Source organism: Fonsecaea multimorphosa (assembly GCF_000836435.1).
Source record: "Fonsecaea multimorphosa CBS 102226 unplaced genomic scaffold supercont1.18, whole genome shotgun sequence".
NCBI lineage: Eukaryota > Fungi > Ascomycota > Eurotiomycetes > Chaetothyriales > Herpotrichiellaceae > Fonsecaea > Fonsecaea multimorphosa.
In genome coordinates, this window is record NW_015971652.1 from 1 (window position 1) to 22,195 (window position 22,195).

The 22,195-nt window shown below is 52.3% G+C and overlaps 7 protein-coding genes across 7 annotated transcripts; 5 read left to right on the forward strand and 2 right to left on the reverse strand.

The window, feature by feature from the left end:
- Window positions 1–1,342: 1,342 nt before the first annotated feature.
- Z520_08149 (uncharacterized protein) lies at window positions 1,343–3,351 on the forward strand (the record flags this gene model as incomplete). Its single annotated transcript, XM_016778646.1, has 5 exons — window positions 1,343–1,656; window positions 1,717–2,157; window positions 2,221–2,486; window positions 2,539–3,051; window positions 3,107–3,351. The coding sequence occupies 5 exons, from the start codon at window positions 1,343–1,345 to the stop codon at window positions 3,349–3,351; spliced, it is 1,779 nt and encodes a 592-aa protein (XP_016630017.1).
- A 499-nt stretch (window positions 3,352–3,850) lies between these two features.
- Z520_08150 (uncharacterized protein) lies at window positions 3,851–5,724 on the forward strand (the record flags this gene model as incomplete). The annotated part of the gene is made up of 5 exons (XM_016778647.1): window positions 3,851–4,063; window positions 4,156–4,249; window positions 4,347–4,589; window positions 4,663–4,923; window positions 5,003–5,724. 5 exons carry the CDS (start codon window positions 3,851–3,853, stop codon window positions 5,722–5,724), a joined length of 1,533 nt encoding a protein of 510 aa, XP_016630018.1.
- A 788-nt stretch (window positions 5,725–6,512) lies between these two features.
- Z520_08151 (uncharacterized protein) lies at window positions 6,513–8,882 on the forward strand (the record flags this gene model as incomplete). Its single annotated transcript, XM_016778648.1, has 13 exons — window positions 6,513–6,615; window positions 6,688–6,740; window positions 6,795–6,925; window positions 6,988–7,247; window positions 7,300–7,381; window positions 7,487–7,537; window positions 7,591–7,712; window positions 7,779–7,899; window positions 7,960–8,029; window positions 8,082–8,312; window positions 8,367–8,454; window positions 8,507–8,664; window positions 8,724–8,882. 13 exons carry the CDS (start codon window positions 6,513–6,515, stop codon window positions 8,880–8,882), a joined length of 1,629 nt encoding a protein of 542 aa, XP_016630019.1.
- Window positions 8,883–9,798: 916 nt separating this feature from the next.
- Z520_08152 (uncharacterized protein) lies at window positions 9,799–11,833 on the forward strand (the record flags this gene model as incomplete). The annotated part of the gene is made up of 5 exons (XM_016778649.1): window positions 9,799–9,834; window positions 9,882–10,119; window positions 10,177–10,371; window positions 10,424–10,531; window positions 10,581–11,833. The coding sequence occupies 5 exons, from the start codon at window positions 9,799–9,801 to the stop codon at window positions 11,831–11,833; spliced, it is 1,830 nt and encodes a 609-aa protein (XP_016630020.1).
- Window positions 11,834–12,389: 556 nt separating this feature from the next.
- On the forward strand, window positions 12,390–14,649 carry Z520_08153 (uncharacterized protein; the record flags this gene model as incomplete). Its single annotated transcript, XM_016778650.1, has 2 exons — window positions 12,390–12,463; window positions 12,516–14,649. The coding sequence occupies 2 exons, from the start codon at window positions 12,390–12,392 to the stop codon at window positions 14,647–14,649; spliced, it is 2,208 nt and encodes a 735-aa protein (XP_016630021.1).
- Window positions 14,650–15,752: 1,103 nt separating this feature from the next.
- On the reverse strand, window positions 15,753–17,432 carry Z520_08154 (uncharacterized protein; the record flags this gene model as incomplete). Its single annotated transcript, XM_016778651.1, has 1 exon — window positions 15,753–17,432. The coding sequence occupies one exon, from the start codon at window positions 17,430–17,432 to the stop codon at window positions 15,753–15,755; it is 1,680 nt and encodes a 559-aa protein (XP_016630022.1).
- A 638-nt stretch (window positions 17,433–18,070) lies between these two features.
- On the reverse strand, window positions 18,071–19,954 carry Z520_08155 (uncharacterized protein; the record flags this gene model as incomplete). The annotated part of the gene is made up of 1 exon (XM_016778652.1): window positions 18,071–19,954. One exon carries the CDS (start codon window positions 19,952–19,954, stop codon window positions 18,071–18,073), a length of 1,884 nt encoding a protein of 627 aa, XP_016630023.1.
- Window positions 19,955–22,195: the final 2,241 nt, after the last annotated feature.

Genomic DNA, 22,195 nt, shown 5'->3' on the forward strand with positions numbered 1-22,195 from the left:
GTTTGAAGACAATGGAATAACAGTGCTGGATTGGCCGCCGTTTTCGCCAGATTTGAACCCTATCGAAAGCCTCTGGTTTGAGCTCAAGCGCCTAGTCAACGAGATCGATCCTGGCCTCAAGGACACTACTGGAGATAGCGAAGCCCTCAGGCAGCGATTTGCAAGCGCCATTACCAGGGCCTGGGCCAGTATTAGCCCTGGAAAGATCAAGGCGGTGGTTAAGTCAATGGATAACAGGATCAACGCGATTATCGCTGCAGAGGGCTGGTACACTCGATATTAATGGTTTTTTTTGCACAGACCTATTTTATGGCTATTCAGCTAGAGATCCTACAGTTTATAGTAAATTATCATGCAAATTGAGTGTGTTGTGGCTACTTTGTGTAGGGGTGGTAGGGGCAAAAACATCTGGTGGGGTGGGGGTGGACGGATATTTTTGCTAGGGTGCTGTATCTTTTCGTTTACTCTAGTCCGATGGTTATGAGGAATTTATGTGACCTGAATACCTATACCTAGGTACCGGCCTGCAATCCTCCAGAATCTGCCAGTCATATGCACGCCATCCAGTCGATGCTGTTACAATGGCTGCACGCGCCTGGCTTGTCGTCCTCTTTGATGTTTTAAGCTCTTCATGAAAGATGATCCAGAATGCGCGTGTGGTTCTATAGTCATCTGCTCCAGTGACCCAGGATCGTCTTGACCTGCAGCCACCACATTCCTCCATTACCTATGTCGTACTACCTAGTATGAAGCAATTGTTATGAAACACTGCTGGGGAACTGCCGAGGCTGCATATCCTGTCCTGTCACGTGTGGTCCATAGCACGAGTGTCCCGTTAAAATCTTCCCCGCTGCACTTCCTTCGCACTTCACGACTCTTGGGAACAGCATCGAACGCGTACCTCTAGCATCTTTCCCAATCGTCTTCTCCTGTTACAACACTTGCTCTACGCGCAGCTTAATGACTCGACCGGGACATTTTCTCTCTCACCAACGGTATTCTCTCGCGATGATCGTGTCGCGAATCGATACCAGACAATAGTACTAGGTACCCTCAATGGACGAGACTGCTCACGAGGCTGGGAAACGCTCCAGGATCAGAGCTTGCAATTATTGTAGGCAAAACAAGGTTGGCTACCATCTCCCATCGCCAAATACTGGGTTACTAAGAGGCCCTTAACAGCTCAGGTGCGATGCCACCAGGAATTCCACCAAACCATGTTCCAGGTGCTCCCGCCGCAACATAGAATGCATCATTTCACACGACTTTCGCCGGGTTGGGCGACCAAAGTACTTTCTGAGCGTCTTATTGTTGCGATGCCCGCCGGCTAACTCGGTCAAGGATGTATGAATTATTGGCGGAAATCGACTCGCTCCGACGAGAGAAGCACTCATCGCCAGCCCAGCCTAGCCCACACGTTTCTTTCGAGGAAGCTTATGGTGGCTTGCAACCAGGTACATCACCAATCTTCACCGGCTTTCGTGGTGAAGGCGCTTCACAAGGAGTCCAACCCTGGGAAATGACGGCGGAAGAGCCAGATGTGTCGTACGGGAATACGAATTACTCGGCCCTGCCACAGGCGCCGGCGACATCATTGCCACGCACCTTGCAAGATCTGTCAGTGTCAGGAGAGGACGTTGATGCTTGTTTTCAGATGTCAGTACCAGACTCCCAGCCGTTGCCTAGAAGTTGCCTTAACCTAACCATGAGTCACAGATTCTTACAGCATAACCTGTCATACGTGCCGATACTGGAAACTTCGTTGCGCCCCGACGATTGTTATGCCTACTCTCCTTTGCTATTCTGGACCATTCTGGCGATCGGGAGCATGCGTTTCGAACGAGATCCCACGCTGATTATTGCAATCGCTCCTATGGTCATGGATCTGGCCAAAGATGCCGTGTTTTCCTGCAAAGACGTCATCGCAACCATTCAAGCTTTCACACTGCTTTGTGCCTGGCCGATGCCGGTAGACACTCTGGAAAAGGACCCTTCTCCAGCTTTGGCAGGGGCAGCTCTACAGCTGGCCATCAACAGCGGCCTCCATGTCTGGGGGATCGGCCAAGACTTCTCTCGCAGGAGACTCAAACCAGGTGGGCAAAATTCCATTGATTTCCGAGCCAAACTATGGGTGAATTGCCTGATTGTTTGCCAAAGGTGAGCCATCCCAGCTCTTCCGCCGCCCAAAGAGCCTTGAGACAGTTCTCTAAAATTGTCAAGAGTGAACATCACCTTCGGCGTATCTCCGCCAGTGCTCCCTGACACGTATCACCAAGAAAAGTATGGTGAAAGACTGTCTGCGACATTGACTCCTAGTGTCGAATTCCAGAGACAGCTGTATCTTACCCACAGCGAGGGCATCGTAGCTCTTGAGAAGACTTTGAATTCTAAAGCATCAGATGCTTACGCTGAGACTATGAAGTCAAATATTGCTTCAATTGTTAGCAGCTTGAAGAATTTACAGACCAGGGACCCAACTTCTTTCGGTAGGCACTTGATCTATTGCGTCGTCGATGCTCACTTGCTAACTGTATTTAGATCGATTTCTCCTGGACGGAGCAGTGCTTCATGTCTCTTGCTTCCACTTACTCCTTCCTCAATCGGCTCTAAGCAGTGAGAAACTGTTTGAACTATATGATATTGCGGTTGATTTCACTCGGCTTGGTGCGGAGCTGGATCAAAAACGAAAGATTGCTGAGCACGCTCCTCCTTTCTTTTCAAGGATTTTGTTCCTGGCATGTTGTGTAATACTAAGGATGACAAGGTCGAGCTTACGCGAAGCCTTGGACCTCAAAAAGGGCCGCGAAGCTTACTTCAAGACCATCAATATGCACAAAAGGCTCTCGGTCCGACACGACGACGCTCACTCGAGAGCTACGGTCATCCTGTCGCAGCTCTGGTCAGGGAAGATGATCGACGTGCAGACCAAACGGAGCGCAGGGCAAGTGCGATTGAAATGCAGGAGCAGGCTAGGTATGAGCTTGTTGTACGATTGTTGGTGGATCTGGCGTCAAGAGTTTCAAGGACAGCCAGACCCCTACTCCGACGAAGGTCAGTGGACAGAAGTGCGTTTTGCCTCTATCCAGATCAAGCTAACGTGATCAAGATAATGGCACAAACCAGCCCGTCGAGGACACCACGTTTCAGGCGACTCCAACCTCCACAGACTTCAGTAACATGGATTTGTGGTGGCCGTCGTATGAGATCTTCACAGGTAACTATGGCCAAGATACGGTGGTAGGGTCTGGACGCCCGGACATCATCACTCAAACGGAGCCCAACTTTTCCCCTGCATTTCACAATATGCAGACTTTGTCATCTCCGTTTCCTCCAGCAGACAGGGCCGAGTAGTTTCCTTGAAGCGAATATGGACCAAGTCTGGCGAGTCCGGTATGGATCAGGAAGGATGCCATATCAGAGAAGGCTCTTCTATATCAACGATTATCCAATCGTGGGACACTCATTTTGCGGCCAAAGACCAAAAGCTGAGGAAAGATACCGGGAACGAGAGGAAAATCCCGACAATTGCGACTTTCGGCTCTTGGCTGCTCGGACTTTTCGGATTTCCGCACCAATGATCCCTATTCTGGCGCTCGTAAAGAAGGATCGAGACCTCAGCTTCTGTTGCCTCAGCAGCCTCGGGTGCGAAGGCCGGCCTTGTTTTCGCGGGGACCCTGGGGTTCGTTTTGTGGGGACTCCATGGACCGGAGATATCAACAGCCCCTGTGCTTTGCATGATAAATGAACTTTCTCGTCGTCAGGTTGTCGAGAAAATGTCTGTGTAGCAAATGCTATACGACAATTCTTCCTCCTAAATTATCCCTGGCCCGCAACCCTCCTACAACCCAACATGTCGACGACTACGCAGGCAGAAAAGGACCCCGTGGAAATTCTCCATAACGAAGATAAGAGTACGGAGATTGGAGTCGACGTCGACGAGAAAGCCCAACATGATGAGCTCCATTTGGAATCCTTTACCGCGAAGGAGGAAAGCAACCTCGTGCTCAAACAGGACTTGATCATTTTGCCGCTTCTGGCAATCGCCCTCTTCTTTGGCTACTTGGTAAGCCTAAGCCTAAGCCTCAGCCCTTCTTCCGCTCTTTGCCGGATGAAATGGGGAATGATCCGATTGTTGATTGCTTTTATGGAAAAAAGGATCGCGGAAATATTGGAAATGCACGAATCCTCGGGATGCAAAAGGACCTCGACCTCAGCCCTCAACAATACTACAATATTGTCATGATGTTTTGTGAGTTTGGCTCCGCTCCTCCCTGAATGACAGAAATCGGCGCTCTCTGGTCCTTGACAAGTTTTTGGCTAACATTGCGACACACGATTCTCATTAGTCCTTGGGTACATGGTCGTCGAATTGCCTGCAGGCATGGCACTGCGTTACTTCCACCCGCGATGGGTCTTTGGAATCGCCGTCCTTGTCTTTGGAGTGGCTGCGGCGTCTGCTTCCCAGGCCAAAAGCTACGCGACCCTGATGGGCCTGCGTGTCCTCATCGGGCTTGCGGAAGCTTTTGTCAACAACGCCTACATCTTCATTTCACTATGGTACAAACACTCTGAGCTTGCATTGAGGACAGGTGAGTGTGCTCAAGGGGAAAAAGACCCACAGCGAACCATAAGGTGTAAAAAAGCTGATGATGTGTGGCACAGCATTGATCTATTCGCTCACACCAGTCGCTGGTGCATTCAGTGGTATCATTTCCTACGGAGTGGGCAAGAACTTGGAGAATTCTGCCAACATTCGCGCCTGGCAGTGGCTGTTCATCATCGAGGGAGTCATTACAGTGGGCATGGGTTTCGTTATCATGGCACTCCTTCCTGGGCTGCCGGAAACCGTGTCTAAAAAGGGCCACTTCCCCGGGTTTCGTGACCAAAGACAGCGCCAGCTGATCCTGGCAAGGTTAAGATCTTGTGAGTTCTCCCCCAGAAAACGCCGTCCGAGACCTTTTCTCTCTCTCATTGGGACGATCAACTAAGGCCTCAAGATTAGCCCAGAACACCGAGGGTGCCAAGTTCCGCTCCCGACAGGTCTTGATAGCGCTCAAAGACCCCAAGATCTTTCTCGGGGCTGCCATGATTGGATGCCAGGGTGTCGGGATCGGCGCCTTTGGGGTCTTTCTCCCCACATTCATCAACGAATTCGGATTTGGAGCCTTGGAAACCCAGCTGTATTCCATGATCCCATACGCATTCGGACTTGCTGGCCTCCTCGCGGGATCCTGGCTGGCAGACCGATTGGGACAAAAGGCCATGATGATCTTGGTGTGCCTTTCGACCACCATTACAGGCTTCATCATCCTGCTGTCTACAACAAACAAGGTCGCCCTGGTCGCGGGGGCCTGCTTTGTGACGACGGGCGCGTACCCGGGCCTGGCTATCGGCGTGGCGTGGTACCTGTCCTGCCACGGCGGCTACACCAAACGCGCCACGAGCATCTGGATATGCCAGATCTTCGTGCAGAGCTATAGCATCATCTCGACGCAGACCTACCGTGACCCGCCTCGATTTATCCTGGGCCATGGCGTCTCGCTTGGCCTGTACAGCCTGGGGTTCGTCTGTACAGTGATCCTGCACCAGATCTGCAAGCGGGCCAACGCGGCCAAGACGCGACGGGCGCAAGGATTTGAGGCTGAGGGAACCGAGGATCCCTTGGCATCCAGGGATATCGAGGAGCTTTGCGATTATCATCCAAAGTACATGTATGCATTGTAGATTAGATGGATTGTTGAAAACGAAGGATTCGATACAGAAAGGGATGAAGACGAGAGCGTTCACAGGTAGTCTCTTGACAGACCACGGTGAGCTAAAATGCCAGTCCAGTCAACCGAGTCCAAGTGCATATTCGGGGAGAGGAGGGTTCGAACCCCCGCGGAAAAGGAACGTAACGATCCGTCGGTTTCAGTTTCCGCCGAAAAGCCGCTCCCAGGCACCCTTTGTCGCATGGCTTTATGTACTTTGGACCGTTGGTGGTATTGTTTTGGGGTATAGGGAGATAAAAACCCGGAATCAGAATGTATTGGATAGACCAACTGCCAATCAAGGGAAGCGACTTGGTATGAATGTTGGGGTAACCCGATACCGGCGTCGACCGGTATATGTCCGACGCGCCAGGTGAATCCCTCGAATAGAGGATAGCGTGATTCAACTTCATATAGGTAGGACCTCCGGGGAGATAGCTTGAGAGAGCTTGGCTAACTTGTCTCCAGCTATACACTAACCACATGATCACGGGTTCGAGTGCCGCTGACCTGGACCGCTGGCCCTATTCGAGGCATGATACTTCACCCCAGACCCACCCCCAGGACCAGGGCCATGGGTGATCTGCGCTCCCCAGCAATGCATAGGCTATTGCGATGGCCACGATCTTGGACAGCTCCTGTTCAATCTGCCGGATTACCGTTCTGATACTGCCGTGAAAGATAGTATGGCGTGAGGGATCTCCCATTCAGGCAAGCCGGTAGACAGCTGTGTGGGTATAAGTACCAGTACCCCACGCTGCCATGATCAACATTCTGCAAGTAGAGACGGGTTTCCTCTGTAAGACTCCGAATACGCCCAACAAGCCTGAAAAATGCCTCTGTACGGACGTCATATGGTCTGGGCGTAAGTCCAAGTTCGTTGACGCGTCTGCGAAGTATTTGCTGAAATGACACGTACGGCTCAGCGTGTGCCTAGTTGCTGGATTAGGCATCATGTTCGAGGGATATGACCAGGGTGTAATGTCCGGCGTCAATATAAGTCCATCGTACATTGCACGTTTTTGACCAAGACCTCCCCATGAGAGAACATCACTGACTGATTCGCAGGACCTGGTCAAAATCGGCGATGGCGCGACGGGAGAAGTCACAAGGCCAACCAAGCAAGGTGGCATTGTCGCGATATACTATCTCGGTACCCTGCTTGGAGCACTCATGTAAGCTCTGTCCCCCTTAGTCTCATCTCCAACAATCCTGAAATGTGAGGTCTGTTGAACAGGGGCGGTGCTTTATCCGATAAGATTGGACGACGCAAAGCCATCTTCTTCGGCTGTCTTTGGGGCATCTTTGGTCAATCGATGCAAAGCGCCGCTCAGAATGCACCGTGGATGCTCTGTGCCAGGTTGATTGGAGGTGTTGGCACGGGCTGCATCAGCGCGGTGATTCCAGTCTGGGGCTCAGAGCTTGTCGCTCACGATACGCGAGGCATGGTCATGGCGTTCGAAATGTTCATCAACTTTGCGGGTATTTCGACGTCGTGTAAGGATCTCCCGTCTCTGGGCCATTGCCTTTTCACTGCTGATTGTCATAGACTGGCTCGAGTATGGACTGAGCTTTCTCAACCACGGGAACACGCAGGTTCGATGGCGATGTAAGCCTTTTTCATTTCTTGTGTGAAAGGTGCTAGAACTGACATATCACGCAGTTCCTCTTGCTTTCGTCGAGATGTGAGGACTTGGGTTTTCTCACAAAGTCACATAGTCGCTGATATGTGTCAGTTTTCTGGTTGCTTTAATGGCCATCATCCCTCTCATGCCAGAGAGCCCAAGGTCAGTCGGCTATAGACATCCGTAACGGGTAAAGCGCTAAAGTCGGCTACCAGATGGGACATTGCAAATGGGAAGCAAGATCGTGGTAGGAAGACCCTGGCAGTCTTTCGCGCTCGAGGAGATATCAACCAAGCGGACGTCGTGGCAGAGTTTAACGAAATCGTCGCTGCTGTCGGTACGTGCCCAATTCCAATCGAGCATCCGAATAAGAGGATTACTGACAGTCATCGCTTTCATCCAGAACTGGAGGCTGAATATCCGGCTCGGAGCTACTTCCATTTGGTCACTGGATTCAAGAGTGGCGATCTTCATCTTGGACGGAGAGCCTTTCTGGCTGCCTGGCTCCAAATCATGCAGGCATGGTAGGTTGATCGAGTCTTTGCAGGGGGTTTTTGACATCCTGACTTCGAGATGCGCTACAGGACTGGTGTCACAAGTGTGGTCGTATATGCGCCCACACTTTTTCGAATTGCTGGCTTCAGTGAGCACAAAGTGAGGTCATCTGGCAGTACCTAGAGGAATATTGCTGACGGGTCGTGTCCAGGCAAATCTCCTTACTGGCTGTGCAAACCTGGTCACCATGGTATGTTGCGCCTTTGCGTTCGTGACCATCGACCGTTACGGCCGTCGCAAAGTCCTTATGGCCGGGGGGTTTGGACAAAGCTTGTCGTTCTTCATCCTCGGTGCTCTGTCCAAGGTCGGGCAGGACAAACATAGCCAGACCATCGGCGCGGCTGCTGGGTCATTTGTCTTCATCTATAACGCAATATTTGCGGTCAGTCCAGTTGATCTTCCCTCTGCATTACTCGAACTCATGATTTCCACGCAGGCAACGTGGCTCAGTGTGCCATGGGTATACCCTTCAGAGATCTTTCCACTGGCCATTAGAGCTAAAGGGAACGCCTTTGGCATAATTGGTATGTCGCCTTCGCGCGGTTACCAAGTAAATTTCTAACCAAGTCCTCACAGGTTGGAGCCTGGGATGTGGCTCTGTGTCTCTTGCGGCGCCGGTCATGTTCCAAGCGTTAGGCCCACAGGGTTTCTATATCCATGCCGTGTTCAATTTGCTAGCCGTCGTCCTAGTATTCTGTTTCTACCCAGAGACCAGTTGCCGAACACTGGAAGAGGTATGTGACCGTGGAAGGAGTGCATTTGCCAGACCACCACTAACGGGTCGTACTTTCAGATCGATCTCCTGTTTGCCAGTAAAACTCCATTTGTCTGGGAGACGGAAAAAAGATTCCGAGAGCTTAAACTTCAACACTCGGCTCTGGTTCGTGGAGGCCAGGATTTGAAAGCATTGAGTGTGGCCGAACATGTAGAGGTAGAGGAAGGGAAGGCTTGAGCAGAATGGCAGAATGGATATGGCAGGTGTGCCGGGGACTCGGAGCCGGGGATTCTCCGTCCACCGCCGAGAGGTGGCAGAGGTGGCACAAGTCTTACGAGAAGGGAGTACGGTAGTAGCAAAGTAGAAGGGATTAACTATTAGCTATTAGGGTATCTTCACTTATATAAGGCATCCTATCTACTCTTGAGCACAGCGGGATCCTTATACTTATTACTAGATACTAGCTATCGTTAATTAGGTGGTCCCCTAGTCGTTATTATTCAGCCACTATGTGTTTTGGCAGCTGGGTGGCAGCAAGGAGCTTGGGGCAACTGGGACTGGGCAACCACAGAGGTCGCAGGCTGAACGCCGCAGGTGGCAGGTGGCAGCTCGGCAGCTGCACCTGGCGCAGTCATCACACTGGCAGTCCAGTGGCTTGAACGCCTCACTACCTGGGTAGCCATAATATCCAGCCGGCAACACCATCTCACAGCATTCAAATCTAATGGCGCCCTGGTAATAGGGGCGTGATAGTATACCGCTCGGCACTTGTCATCTGCTTCTTCTACTTGTGCCTCGTCGTCCCTCCAAGCGTTCCCCTGCCTGTGCCTCGTTGCGTTCATCACTGTACTCAGTCCAGCCTTTCTGGTGCGACTGCGCCGGCCACCACAACAACACCCCAGACGCAGTCCGACCTTGAGCAGCTTGGTCTGTTTGTGGCTGTGTGATCCTGCTCTGCCCTCCTTGTACACCATGTTCTTGTGAAAACATGGCAACCTGCCTGGCATAACTCTCCGCCCGACTTGACCTCGCCTTGTCTTGACTTCAACCGGCTGAAGCGGACAGCTCGGAAACTGCCCTCACCTTGGGCCAATTGCCGCCGTGTTCATCTTCCTCAAGAGAGCCTCAACATCACTCTGCCATACAAATCACCATGGAGAAGATTGTAAAAGGCGCTACGAAAATCAAGGTCTGGATGGCGCGTAGACCGCTTGGTCAGAGCTGACGGTGTGCTAGTTGGCAGCGCCCAAGTCCAAGTATATCGAGCCCATATTGTCTGCCACAAACGGCGGAGAATCAGGCGTCGCCGAGGTCTTCCGCACTCTACAACTTCGATTGCGAGATTCAACATGGACGATTGTCTTCAAGGCCTTGATTGTGGTCCATCTTATGATAAGAGAGGGTCAGCCCGAGGTTACGTTGAGGTACATATCCGAGTCGCCCAAGAGACTGGCAATCAGCAGCTTCACAGAAGGTACGCAAGATGGGGGCGCAAATGCCATCAGGCGGGTTTACGCTGACAGGGGAATAGTTCAAACCCAAGGGCTCAACATCCGAAGATATTCAGAATACTTGCTGGAGAGAGTGCGAGCCTTCCGCGATACCAAGACGGACTTTGTCAAGTCAGGAGCTGGAAAGATGCGCAGACTGACCGTCGAAAAAGGGCTATTGAGACAGACTGAGATTGTGCAGGACCAAATACAGGCGTTGGTGAGGTGCGATGTGAGTTGCGATGACCGACACCGGCTTCCATCTAGGCTCACTCTTGCAGTTGCTAGGCACTCATGACCCGGACAATGAGATCTCACTCACAGCTTTTCGTCTATTGACTTTGGACTTGCTCGAGCTATTCAAGGTCATGAACGAGGGCACAATCAATGTTCTGGGTAGGGGAAGCAGATCAAACCGAGGCTGCCTTGGCTAACTCAGACGTAGAACATTACTTCGAAATGTCTCGTCCTGACGCTGAACGGGCCTTGAAAATCTACAAGACATTCGGAAGGCAGACAGAGATGGTGGTGCAATATCTCAGTCTTGCAAGACAGTATGAGATGTCAACTCGCTTGGAGGTCCCAAGGTTAAAGCACGCACCAACAACTTTGACCAATGCTCTGGAGGAATATCTCAATGATCCGGATTTTGAACTGAATCGAAGGCAATATCTGGCGCAGCAAGAAGGAAAAAGAACAGGCAAGCCGGTTTCCGCCGCGCCATCAGCCAATCCATTCGACAAGCCGGCGACCAAAGAAGTTGCAGCGACCTCAGTTGCAGCCAAACCACAACCCTTTCCCTCAGCGCCTAAGGGACCAGCACCAGATCTAATTGACTTCTTCGAATCGATTGAGCAGAATCAGCAGACAATGGGTCAGACCAACTTCAACTCGCAGCCTCAATTTCAGCAAGGAGCGCCCCAAGTCCAGGGATACCAGCCGGCGCCGGTGCCTCAACAGACGGGTTACAATCCTTTTCTGCAGCAACAGCCGACGTTTCAGAGTCAGGCTCTACCACAACCCCAAGCTCAGCCGCAGCCCCTGCAGACAGATTTCACAGGTGCAGGATTCGGTGGATATGGGCCTCAGCCGCAGCAGCAGCAGCAGCAGGTACAGCAGGGGGCATTCCAGTTTCCCGCGCAGCTCTCACCGATTCCTCAGAATGGCGTGGCAAGCTTCCAGTCGCAAGCCTTCTCACCAGCTCAGCCTTCTCCGATCCAACCACAGCAAACATCCACCAATCCGTTCCGGCAATCCACGATGCCCACGGGAAGCACCCAATTCTCGCCTGTCAGTCCTCCAGCACCTGTGCGGTCGGCAACCAATCCATTTGCGAAGCACACCACTGGAGCTATCTCCAACAATGACCACACGGCAGGAAGCATTCATGACCAAACGACCTTGTCGCCAGTTTCTCCTGACCCAGCTTTCCCTTCCAACCCGTCTTTCCTCTCATCTCCGCCGCCACTCCAGCCTCAGAGAACAGGCACCAACCCCTTTGCGAAGAATCGACCGACGACACCTGGAGGTGCAGTGACAACGAACGTGACTGGCAGCACAAATCCATTCAGGCAGAGCGCGTTTGTCAACCAACAGACAGGTCAGGGATGGCAGCATAACAATCAGGGAACGCTATTGGGATTTGACGTGAATAATGTAGACACAGTGCCGGTCTTCCCGCGGCCGGGCCACAGTTGAAGCTATAGCATCGTAATGTAATGTCCAGTTCTGGATGAAGGGAATGGAATGGAACGGATTGTACTTGTACTCTACGGCAGCAGACATGAAATACCTATATGGACTGGTTCAGTGATTCTGGGGAAATTGTGGAGGTCTTGATGGCTTCATGGCCTCATGGCCTCATGGCCTCAAATTGCCACCGTCATTTGACTTTGAATTTCCATCAAGATCATCGGGCGCCGCCAATTTCCGCCAATTTCCAACATCCGTCACGCTATTAACTAATTACTTCATGTCTCGAAGAGCAGAGAATAATACACGGCCAGGTAAACATGGATCGTAATATGTGACTACGTCTTCCCATGACCATGAGTCTGGGAGATGGTCTCCTTCAGCCGGCCGAGAAGTCATTCTGTGGCTTGATGTGGTCTCCCAGTCCTTCACCTTGACTGGATCGACTGTTCAACACTACACCCTCCTCTCACAAAAGTCGCACCTGTCTTGTCGAGATTCAAGCGTGCCTCCTTCCAATACTCCTACACCTTTTCTCAGTTGCTGCTGACCGACTTTGGAGATGGACGAGGGCAATTTCGATAACATTCCGACGCTCTCCATCATCCCCTACGACAACAACCGCGAGGTTGTCCTGTAAGTGACACAACCCCAACACAGCGGAACAGTCATGAACTTACGAGACTAGCCGCCACGCAGACACCATTGTTTACCGTGACCCGAGGACGAACCAACTTGTTCCATTTCATCGAGACCAAGATGTAGAACGACGCTCCTCCGACTGTCCAACGTGTGGTCGACGCTGGCATCGCCCAGGATCCTCAAGCACCCAGGATCCCGGGCCAAGTCCAATGGAAGACCAGCCCAGCTTCATCACCGAGGGCTACTTTGAAATGCTGGCACGAAGTCTTCCTGGCTCCAACGAAACCTCTGCACCGCCTTCCCCGAGACGACGCATCGCCCAACCCCTACGCTCCCGGCTTCACCCTTCCTCGGCCGCTGTGTCTCCACCTCCTGATGCAGAGTTCATTGCCAGCGCTCCGGTGCCTGCCAGTCAAGTCCATGGCATTTCCGAGACAGCCTTTTCCCCCAACTACTTCGAGAAGTTCTTTGTTGAAGAACGAGAGCTCGGAAGAGGTGGCCGCGGCGTTGTTCTCTTAGTCAAACACGTCCTCGATGGCGTAACACTCGGTCATTTCGCTTGCAAACGCGTACCCATTGGAGATGACCATGCATGGTTAGAGAAGGTCCTTGTCGAGGTCCAGCTTTTGCAGACTTTGTCGCACCAGAATCTGGTCTCATACCGCCACGTTTGGCTGGAAGACTTCCAGATCAGCACGTTTGGCCCAAGCGTACCTTGCGCGTTCATTCTGCAGCAATACTGCAACGGAGGAGATATGCAGAACTACGTCCTAGGCTCGGCACAAGCACACACTACGACCCAGGAACTAAAAGAACGCATTCGTCGTAAGTCGAGGGGAGAATCAGACCTTCCTAGGCGGGCAAATGAACCCAAAAAGTTACTTTTCGACGAGATCTACAACTTTTTCAGAGACATCACCTCCGGATTGAGACATCTTCATCACAACGGCTTCATTCACCGCGACTTGAAACCGAGCAACTGCCTCTTGCACACAGTCGGTGGCGAAACCAGGGTTCTAGTCAGTGACTTCGGCGAAGTCCAGTACGAATATGCCACTCGAAAATCCACCGGTGCCACAGGGACGATATCCTACTGCGCGCCCGAAGTGCTTCGACGCATCTCTCCCGGTGGCCCGTTCGAGAACTTTACATCAAAGTCTGACATCTTCTCATTGGGTATGATCCTGCATTTCCTCTGCTTTGCAAATCTTCCCTACAACTCGGCAAATGTTCTTCATGAGGAGCGCGAAGACATAGACGAATTGAGGGAAGAAATTACCAATTGGGGAGGATTTGACGATCAGCGAAAACTGCGTCCCGAGCTACCGCCTGCACTGTACTCCTTCCTCAAGCGGCTTCTGTCCCTGAACCCGGACGAACGGCCTAGCGCGGACGATGTCCTTCAGGTTGTTTCGTCAGGAAGACTCGATGATATTCCTGCAGCGCGTAGGCGGAACTCAATGGAGCCAGAGGAGTTGACGCCGGCCCGACGGATCCAAAAGTTGGATACACCACAGATGGGAAACTCTCCACAAGGCAGACCAAGTCATGATGCCGGTTCCAGGTCGAAACGGTCTTTCTTCCGGCCCGCGAGATCTGTATCCCAAGAGCCGAAAAGTTCCGAAGCAATAATGAGCGACCACGGGTACACCAGCGGCAGCGAAGCAGACCGTGAACAACACGGACACAGAGCCTCGACGTCGACACGGCGAGACTCTGGCAACCTCAGACTTAATAGCACTATGATTCTGCGGGCTAAACGGGCCTCATCGTCTCTTCCGTCCTCCCCTTTACAGAAGTCTCCCACCCCGCCCTCGCCGGTCCGGCAACAGCTCCTTCTTGAGCCCCCACAACACCCTGATCGGCCGGCTCTTTCTGTATTCCTCGATCGGATCTATATCATCGTTAATGCGCCCATCACCTCTCCCTCTACCCGTCTCGTCATACTCGGTGTAAAACTATTCAGCACTCTCCAACCCTGCCTGTCTCAAGGCATGAATGCGGTTGTCGTCTATCCTATCATTGCAATCGCATTACTGGAGTTTTCGGTGACAAATTTACGGATATGGAAAGCTTTGGTAGCTATGCTGGCCCATTTCTTTGTGCTTTCGTTTGCATGGAGAACGGACAGGCTGTGTCAGAGCTCCAACGGTGGGTGGATGCATTGGGATGCTGAATGATGATTTCGCGACTGTAATTGCACGAGCGGCAAAAAGCATGTTTTGATCGAATTAGGGCAGTCCAAGTTGCGTGGTCGGGAGGCACCACATGGTGTCTTTTCCTCCCATGTCAAGGATAGTTCTCCCTACCATCTATCTTCATACGCTCGCTCGAGGTATTCCTCACCTTGCTTAGGGTTGACCTTGAAGGGGTGTGGAACGCCCCCTTTTCTTCGTCTTGCACCAACAGTTGTAATTGTGGCAAGCGAATATTGCAAATGGAAAGCTGGAAAGCTGGAAAGCTGGAAAATGTCATGTTTACACTAATTATCATGCCTCAATTCCAAATGAGGCGTATGGGATTGAGAGCTATCTGTATCCGCTCTGCCCATCGAACCGCGTAAAGCGATTCTCGGCGGCGCCACGTGTACCAAGATATAGAACACTAATATACACACTCTCGTGCAATCAGCGAAACAGCATCACTAGGACTCGGTAGGTATGTTGTGGTCGACGACGCGGCGTCTTAAGGCAGCCCTGAGATAATTAGAGTAAGGCTTGGCCTGAAAAGGGGCTGGGCGGGTCGGGACTTTACTTCATGGACCGAGAGGGGGGAGGATAACAGCTACGGGAAACGGAAAATGGCGAATGGCGAATGGCGGGACGGACGCGTACGATACAAGACCATCTATACCTAGGTACTATCTGCCATAACTACCTACCTAGGTACCTAGGTAGGTACCATGAGAATCGAAGTTGAGGCTTCGGAAATAACCATCATCTATCTACCCCGGTCCCTATCTCTAGAGGTATCATACCGTACTCGCTCAGAAGACATGGGTGGTATCATTATATCTGATATTAGCTCACAAGTAGATGACCATGGACACATACACACGTACATATAACCCCATAAGTGTCGAGAATGCACATAGTCGCTTACATCCTCTTAACTCAGCAACAGACTGTGCAGAGTGCAGATCTTTCTGACGAGGGTGTTTGACTCGTCGGGCCTGTTGAGCCACTACATGTATGTATCCTGGCCTCTTTCTTTCCCGTCCTATACTATACAAAAAACATATCTGAACCTGAGTTGACCTCGCCCATTCCCGGGAAACAATCCGTCAGCCCTGCTGATTCATATGACTGGGCAAGTTCCAGTCTGCATAGTCGGCGTGGACGAACGCGCGATCGACCGCGGGCACGCTCTCCAGGACATACTGCAGACTCTCGCTCAGGTCATGGCTGTCCCGCAGACTCATGTTCTCGTCCAGGACAATGTCGACCTCGACGTTGAGCTTGTCGCCCGTGTGGTACGCCTGCAGACCCTGGATGTAGCGGATGGGTTTGGCGAAGCGCATGGCGAGGTACAACAAAACGTTGCGCTGGTCCGCGGTGGCGGAAACACCACACAAATTGCGGACGTGCTCGACGCTGGTTGTCGTCCAGTTGAAAATGACGTAAAAGGACAGGAACAACCCGCCCAGGGCGTCCAGCCACCAAATCTTAAAGTAAAAGCCCACGAGGGGGAAAACGATGGAGAAGATGTTGAAGACGACGTCGGTGGCGGCGTCTTGAGCCAGGGCTTGCACGGAACTGTTTTTGACCAATCGGCACCAGAACCAGCAGAATCCTTTGACGGCGACCGTGCTCAGCATGATGGCGATGGCGGGGATGCCCAGTTCCACGACGCTGTGGTCTCCGGAAATCAACCTGTTGAAGCATTCCAAGGCTACTTGGAAGAAGGAGGTGATCATGATGACACTGAAAACGAGGACGCCGACGGGTTCCAATCGTCGTCGGCCAATGGGGTAAGCATACTGATCCTGTCGTGAGATGAGTTTCGTAGTAGTCCAGACGATAGCGGTGGACAGAAAATCCAAGGCCGCATCGACAAGCGACGCGAGCACCGAGAGCGACGAGGTCAGGACTATCACCACGATCTTCCCTGCGAGCAGGATGATATTGGCGGCAAGGTTGATGTAAATTGCCACGGTGACGATCGGCTCGTTCGAGTCGACGCCCTCGTCCATGTCTGCAAAGCTGATTTCCGGAAGAGCTGTATCGAGGCTCGCTTCCACGTCGTCTGCCAACAGGGGCGTCTCTTCACTGGGAAGCTTGTACAGGTTCTTCGGCGTCCGCTTCAGCTTGTGCTCTGTTGTGGGCGAGTTGGTGGCATTCGGTCCCATCACGGGGGTGATGTTGCCAGAAGCGGGTTCCTCACAGATGGTATTCATCATCGTGCCTTGGGCGCGCGGATGACTGTACTCTTGGATGAGATTATGCGGGAGCGACGAGTCCAGCAACTTGTCGATGTATATGTATTGTGTGACCAAGAAATTGTTGCGCTCGTAGTATTTCCGGATGGGCTTCCTCATCTTCTTCAGCTCGTCCTCGCTCTTGAAGTACTGGTGCCAGTGGTATCGGGGGTTGCTCTGCCCGATCAGGCGCATGCTGCGCACCTGCGGCGTCATGAGGATCTCGGGCCCGACACTCATTCGTCGCGGGTCTGTCTCCGAGGGCGTGCTGGGCCGCCATCTGCCTGTGGCGTTCAGAGTCTCAAAGCTTTCTCGCTGCGGATCCTGGTGCTCCTCGTCTTCGTCCGAATGGTGGCTCGTGACGGAGCCCCTTCGTGTGAGCGGTCGGCGCTGAAGGGTGAGCAGAGATGTGGTTGACCGGCTCTGGATCAGGCTCGGCAGGCGCTGTCCGCGCGTCGACATTGCGTTGGGCTCTTCATTGAGCGGGATGAAGCCAGAAAGGGCGCCGAGTTGGTAGTGAGGTCGGCGGGGGGTGGCGACCTCCATGGCGGCAAGAGCGAATGTCTTCGGCGGGAGAAGGGATATAGAGAGAAAGAGCTGGCAAGAGTAAGCAAGCAAGCAAGCTCACCCGAATGCGTCTAGATGAGGCATGTTTGCAAAGTGCATACGCGTGTTGGCTGGTGGCTCGGGAAAACGGGGAAAATGTTGAGTTGAGTTCAGGAACAAAGACGTCAGTCATCCTCAGCCAGCCAAGCACCCACCAAGTATGTGAGTATGTGGATATGCGGGATCCTTCGACGACGGAGATACGAGGTACAGCTGCATCTAGCATCCTCGCGCTAACAAAGTCACTATGGCAGCAGGCAGGCGTTCATTTCCCTCTGTGAACGCTTTGGACTTCTCCCTTGTAGTTCATGTCACCGTTATTACTGCATTAGATTTATCTAGGTAGATATTCTAGCCTCTGTCACACAACTACAGTATGTCCAAATAACCACCGGCTCTCTCTGCTTGCTGCTTGCACCCGAACCAACTCGGATCATCCACGGTCGTTGATAGCATTTGGCACGTAACCCCTTTGACTCCTGACTGGTGCAATTACCTTTGTCGTAAATCTTTGACAGCGGAACTCGTAAACGCCGTCTATGTCCTGACACATGCACATATAGAAAGCAAAAGCCACATTATAGGCAGACAAGATAGACTCCAGTCAGCGCCACTGAAGCAAGCGTTGTTAACATCATCCTAGAAAGGCCCGCAACTCCACTCGTGGGGCTTGCGCGTGCACTGCTTCCTGTTGTCGATGCGGCGTTCGACTGGGTTGAACTATCTGAATGGCTCGATGACGAGGAGGATGAGCTGTCAGAAGTAGATGTAGCAGCCGGCACATTTGTACCGACTGGAGTTGTGACAGGGCGAGCATCAGGGGTGCTGGCGGCCAGTTTGGAGCAGGCACTGGCGTTGGGCTTTCGCTCGCCAACTGGAGATCCAATATTGGCAATGACAGCTTGCGAATCACGCACCACGATGCTGGCACTCCCATCACTGCCAATTTTGACGGTTTCAACAGTGCTATTCACCCTGGTAGGTGTGCCGTCACCGCTCTGCTCGTAGCTAACGCCGTTCCAGGTTGTACCGTGCTTTGCATCCGCTCCGTCGTTGGTGAGATAGGCCAGGTACAATTCCTGTCCTGCAAATTGCTTTGGCAGGGACAAGTCCCAGGTGAGGCTGGGCTTGTTGGGCTCCGAGACATTGGCAGGGTTCGAGTTGATCAAGACAATTGAGGCCAGGGTACCGGCTTGGTAGACTGAGTAGGCAGCGATTCGGCCGCCATATTGAGCGGGAGGGTTCGGAACGATATATCCACCGACCTGGGCCTGGCAAGTTGGTCCGATTGTTTGGTCAAACGCAGCAAATGCATAATAGTTCGGTCGCACAAATGGTTGATTGCCATAATACGGGATGGGCTGCCAGGCACTAGCATTGCTATTGTCGGTCATGTGCATCTGCACCGAAGAGATGTTGAGGGTAGCTGCATAGAGGAAGAAATTGAGGGACCACAGCGCAGCTCCAAAGACGTCGGTAATGTCAGCCAAGCCAATTGGACCAACAACGCCCATCTCTCGCAAAGCATATGGATAACCCGTGGCTTCTGCTTGCTGGATCTGTGATACCCAAGCCGAAAACTGGTCGTTGGTTGTGGACAGGGTCATAAACTCGTATGCTGTCAATGGATAGGTCGACACCCCAATGTAATAGTAGTAATCATGCTGATTCCAGCTGGCAACATACGGTTTTGACGACCCGTTGGCCTTGACCGTGATGCCAAACTGATCCAAATCCTCGATCATGAAAGACGTCCCGATAGTTGATGCTGTGGCTCCAGGCTCAAAGAAATTGCTAGGTAGGTTGTTCGGTTGAAGGACTTGTTCCCAGATAGCACTTGCTCGATCCAGCCACTCTTGAGTGTAAACCTGCCCGCTCCAGGAGCCTGTTCGGAACCCATTCTGCAGATACAGATCAGGCTCGTTGCCAATCTCAAACGACACCAGATTGACGTCGGACAATCGAGTGACGGCTTGCGTTGCCATAGTGGTGATTCGCTGGATGTAGTCGGATTCCGAGTAGGCCAGGTTTAAGCCGAAGGTAATTGGTGTATTGCTGGGGAAGCGATTGATGACCTCGAAGAACCTAGGTCCAATAATCATCGAGTCGGTTGCATAAGCTCCCTGCCCAACCGGGTGTGGGTTGGGCTCCCACGCATAGTCATCTTGAGAGTCCTCGTAAATGAAGTAATCCTGAGTATTGCCTCCGATGCGCAGATGCGGTGGAGTACCTGTGTAGTTTGCCAAATTTCCCAACAAGTTCTTGGTGAGTTGGTTCTCGTCACTGCCGCCCGTGAAGGAAAAGAGATTGGAGGATTCGATACCGAAGCCGGCAAACGAAGGACTGATGATTCCCGAGGCGCCCGAGGTGGGTTGAGCGGTGATGGCGAGTGAGACTGTATTTTGAGCTGCAGCGAGTGTGAAGAAGAGTGCGCCAAAGACTGGCAGATAACGAGAGGACATGGCGCAGCGACGGGTATAGTATACACAGATATATAGGCGCAGTCACCACCGACCTCGGCTTCAACCTCTCAAGGGCGCCAACGAACGACAACAAAACAATCTTGGAGACAACGAGCAGGTCTATGGGAAGTAGAAGCAGCACAGGGAAAAGGAAAAAAGTAAAGATATGGAGGTCATCGATGCAGAGTGGGCAGAGTGGCAGAGTGGGCAGCTGGGCCGCCAATGCCGATGGAGAGATCGCGGACAAAGCTGCCCAGGTGTGGCTGCGATGACAGCAGTGGCAGCAGTGGCAGCAGTTTAGCCATAGCCCGTGGCTGCTAGGTTCAAGTTTGCAGTGTGGGGGAGTGGCATTACTCAATGCCCGTGTGCAATTCCCAGTTTCTGCCTCTGGAGGCCGCGCAAACAATGGTGTCAGTGGACGGGAACCTCAACGGTAATCTCGGGCCAGCCCAGAGAATCGAGGAATCAAGGTGGTTGGGGTTGAGACTTCGTCGATTTCGTCATGGGCGCCGCTCAAGAATGGGCCCGTTACCGCGGACTCTTCCTTCTTGTTTATTAGTCGATTTGTCCTAGATTCTCCTAGCGGAGGATAACAGATCAGCTTGGTCCAACCACAATGCTTTATCCTCATCAGCCACCAGCGCAGCGTGCCATCTCCCTATCCACCTCTCCATCCGATGATGCCGTCGAGGTCCACGAAGAGGAGACCGGGTGGATGATGAGAAAGATATGTATGCAAGGTGAACACAACGCAGGTGAAAAGGGGGAAAGACATCAAGAGAGAGGGGAAGACATACCTACGCAGTACACGAGTGGCCACTACTACCGTGCAGATCAGGGCGGAAAGATACGACTTCTCCGTGCCTATCTCGCAGCAACCCAATGCACGCAGTCATCTTGCTCCATCGTCGACGCACCGTTTCTGTACAAGGATGGTTTCTATTTCTGTTTCTCAAACTGCGGGGTGAAGTTCTGCCACCGTTTTCCCAACTCACACACCTCCAGGTCATAAGACACCCCTCGACACCTACCCCTCCCACTACCCTCCCTCCTAAACTCACGCCGTTCGTTCCTGGCGGCTGCTCTCGGATGCAAAGTCCGCTCCATCCAATCGAAAACAATGGTCCAAGCTCCAACTCTTGCTGCTCGTTCGCTGGCACCCAGGCAACCTCTCCCCCTGTTCCTTATGCAGGTAAGACGTTGATGCTGCCTAATAAGACCGCAGGCAGTAATACGCCGTAGTGTCCCTGGACCACGACCGAGTATACTGACAGCACCAAACCCGGCTTTGGTGAATGATTTAGGCACTTTCCAGCGGCAGAATTGTGGGAGATTCCATCAGGTCGGCAGGTAGCGGTTGCAGCTACACAGCGCCCGAACAAACATCTCATGTAGGCATCGGAAACAGGACAGATTGAGAGAAAGAATATTATCCATTAGATAGACTCGCATACGCTAGGTGGTAAGGAAAATGGTCCATCACTGTGTGACCGAGTCGGTCCCTTCCCAAAACTCATCATCATGGGGCTCATTAATGTCCACTCAAGTAGTAAAGTACAAAGGCCAGTCGCTGGGCCCCAAATGGGCTCCTCAGCAAGGCAGCAAAGGAAGAGGCTGTATTCCCTCCGCAAACGATCGTGAAGTTGGGGTATCCACTATTGGTACAGATAATGCAAAACTGTGGTGTTCTGTTGGTACATGCTTTTGTGTGGTAGGAAATGGTCACCAAGAGTCAATCTGCTTGACAGATCATGATTTAGACTGCGAGGGTGAAAATGGTGAATGAGGCTGAAAGCGTCGGGCGCAAATAGTGTGGTACAATGAGGTGTGTAATGAAGGGATGAATAGTTCGTCAAGTTGATTATGGGTGGCGGCTGTTGTTGAAAGGACCTGAAGACCCCTCGTATCCGCACGAAAGGCCCTCGGTATCCGATGACTGAGGAGTTCGCCCGAGTTGGAAATGCGGTAGAATGTGGGCGCAAGGTAGTTTGGCGGCTGCAGAAAGTGTTGTGCTTGTGACCTGTGGAGTTGCCAGCGCATCAATACATGCATGGCCTCTTTCTTTGTATGCATGGATGAACGCCATAATGCCAAGAGCTTCCCACATGGGCGGTTTTCGGTGGTTTGTAAGACATAGGTTGCTGAATCTCCTCAAAAGGTGGAGAACGCCATTTGCAATGCATGAATTAGATTGATATACTGCATGTCATGTGGCTGCCTGGCATGTGGACGCATGCAGGG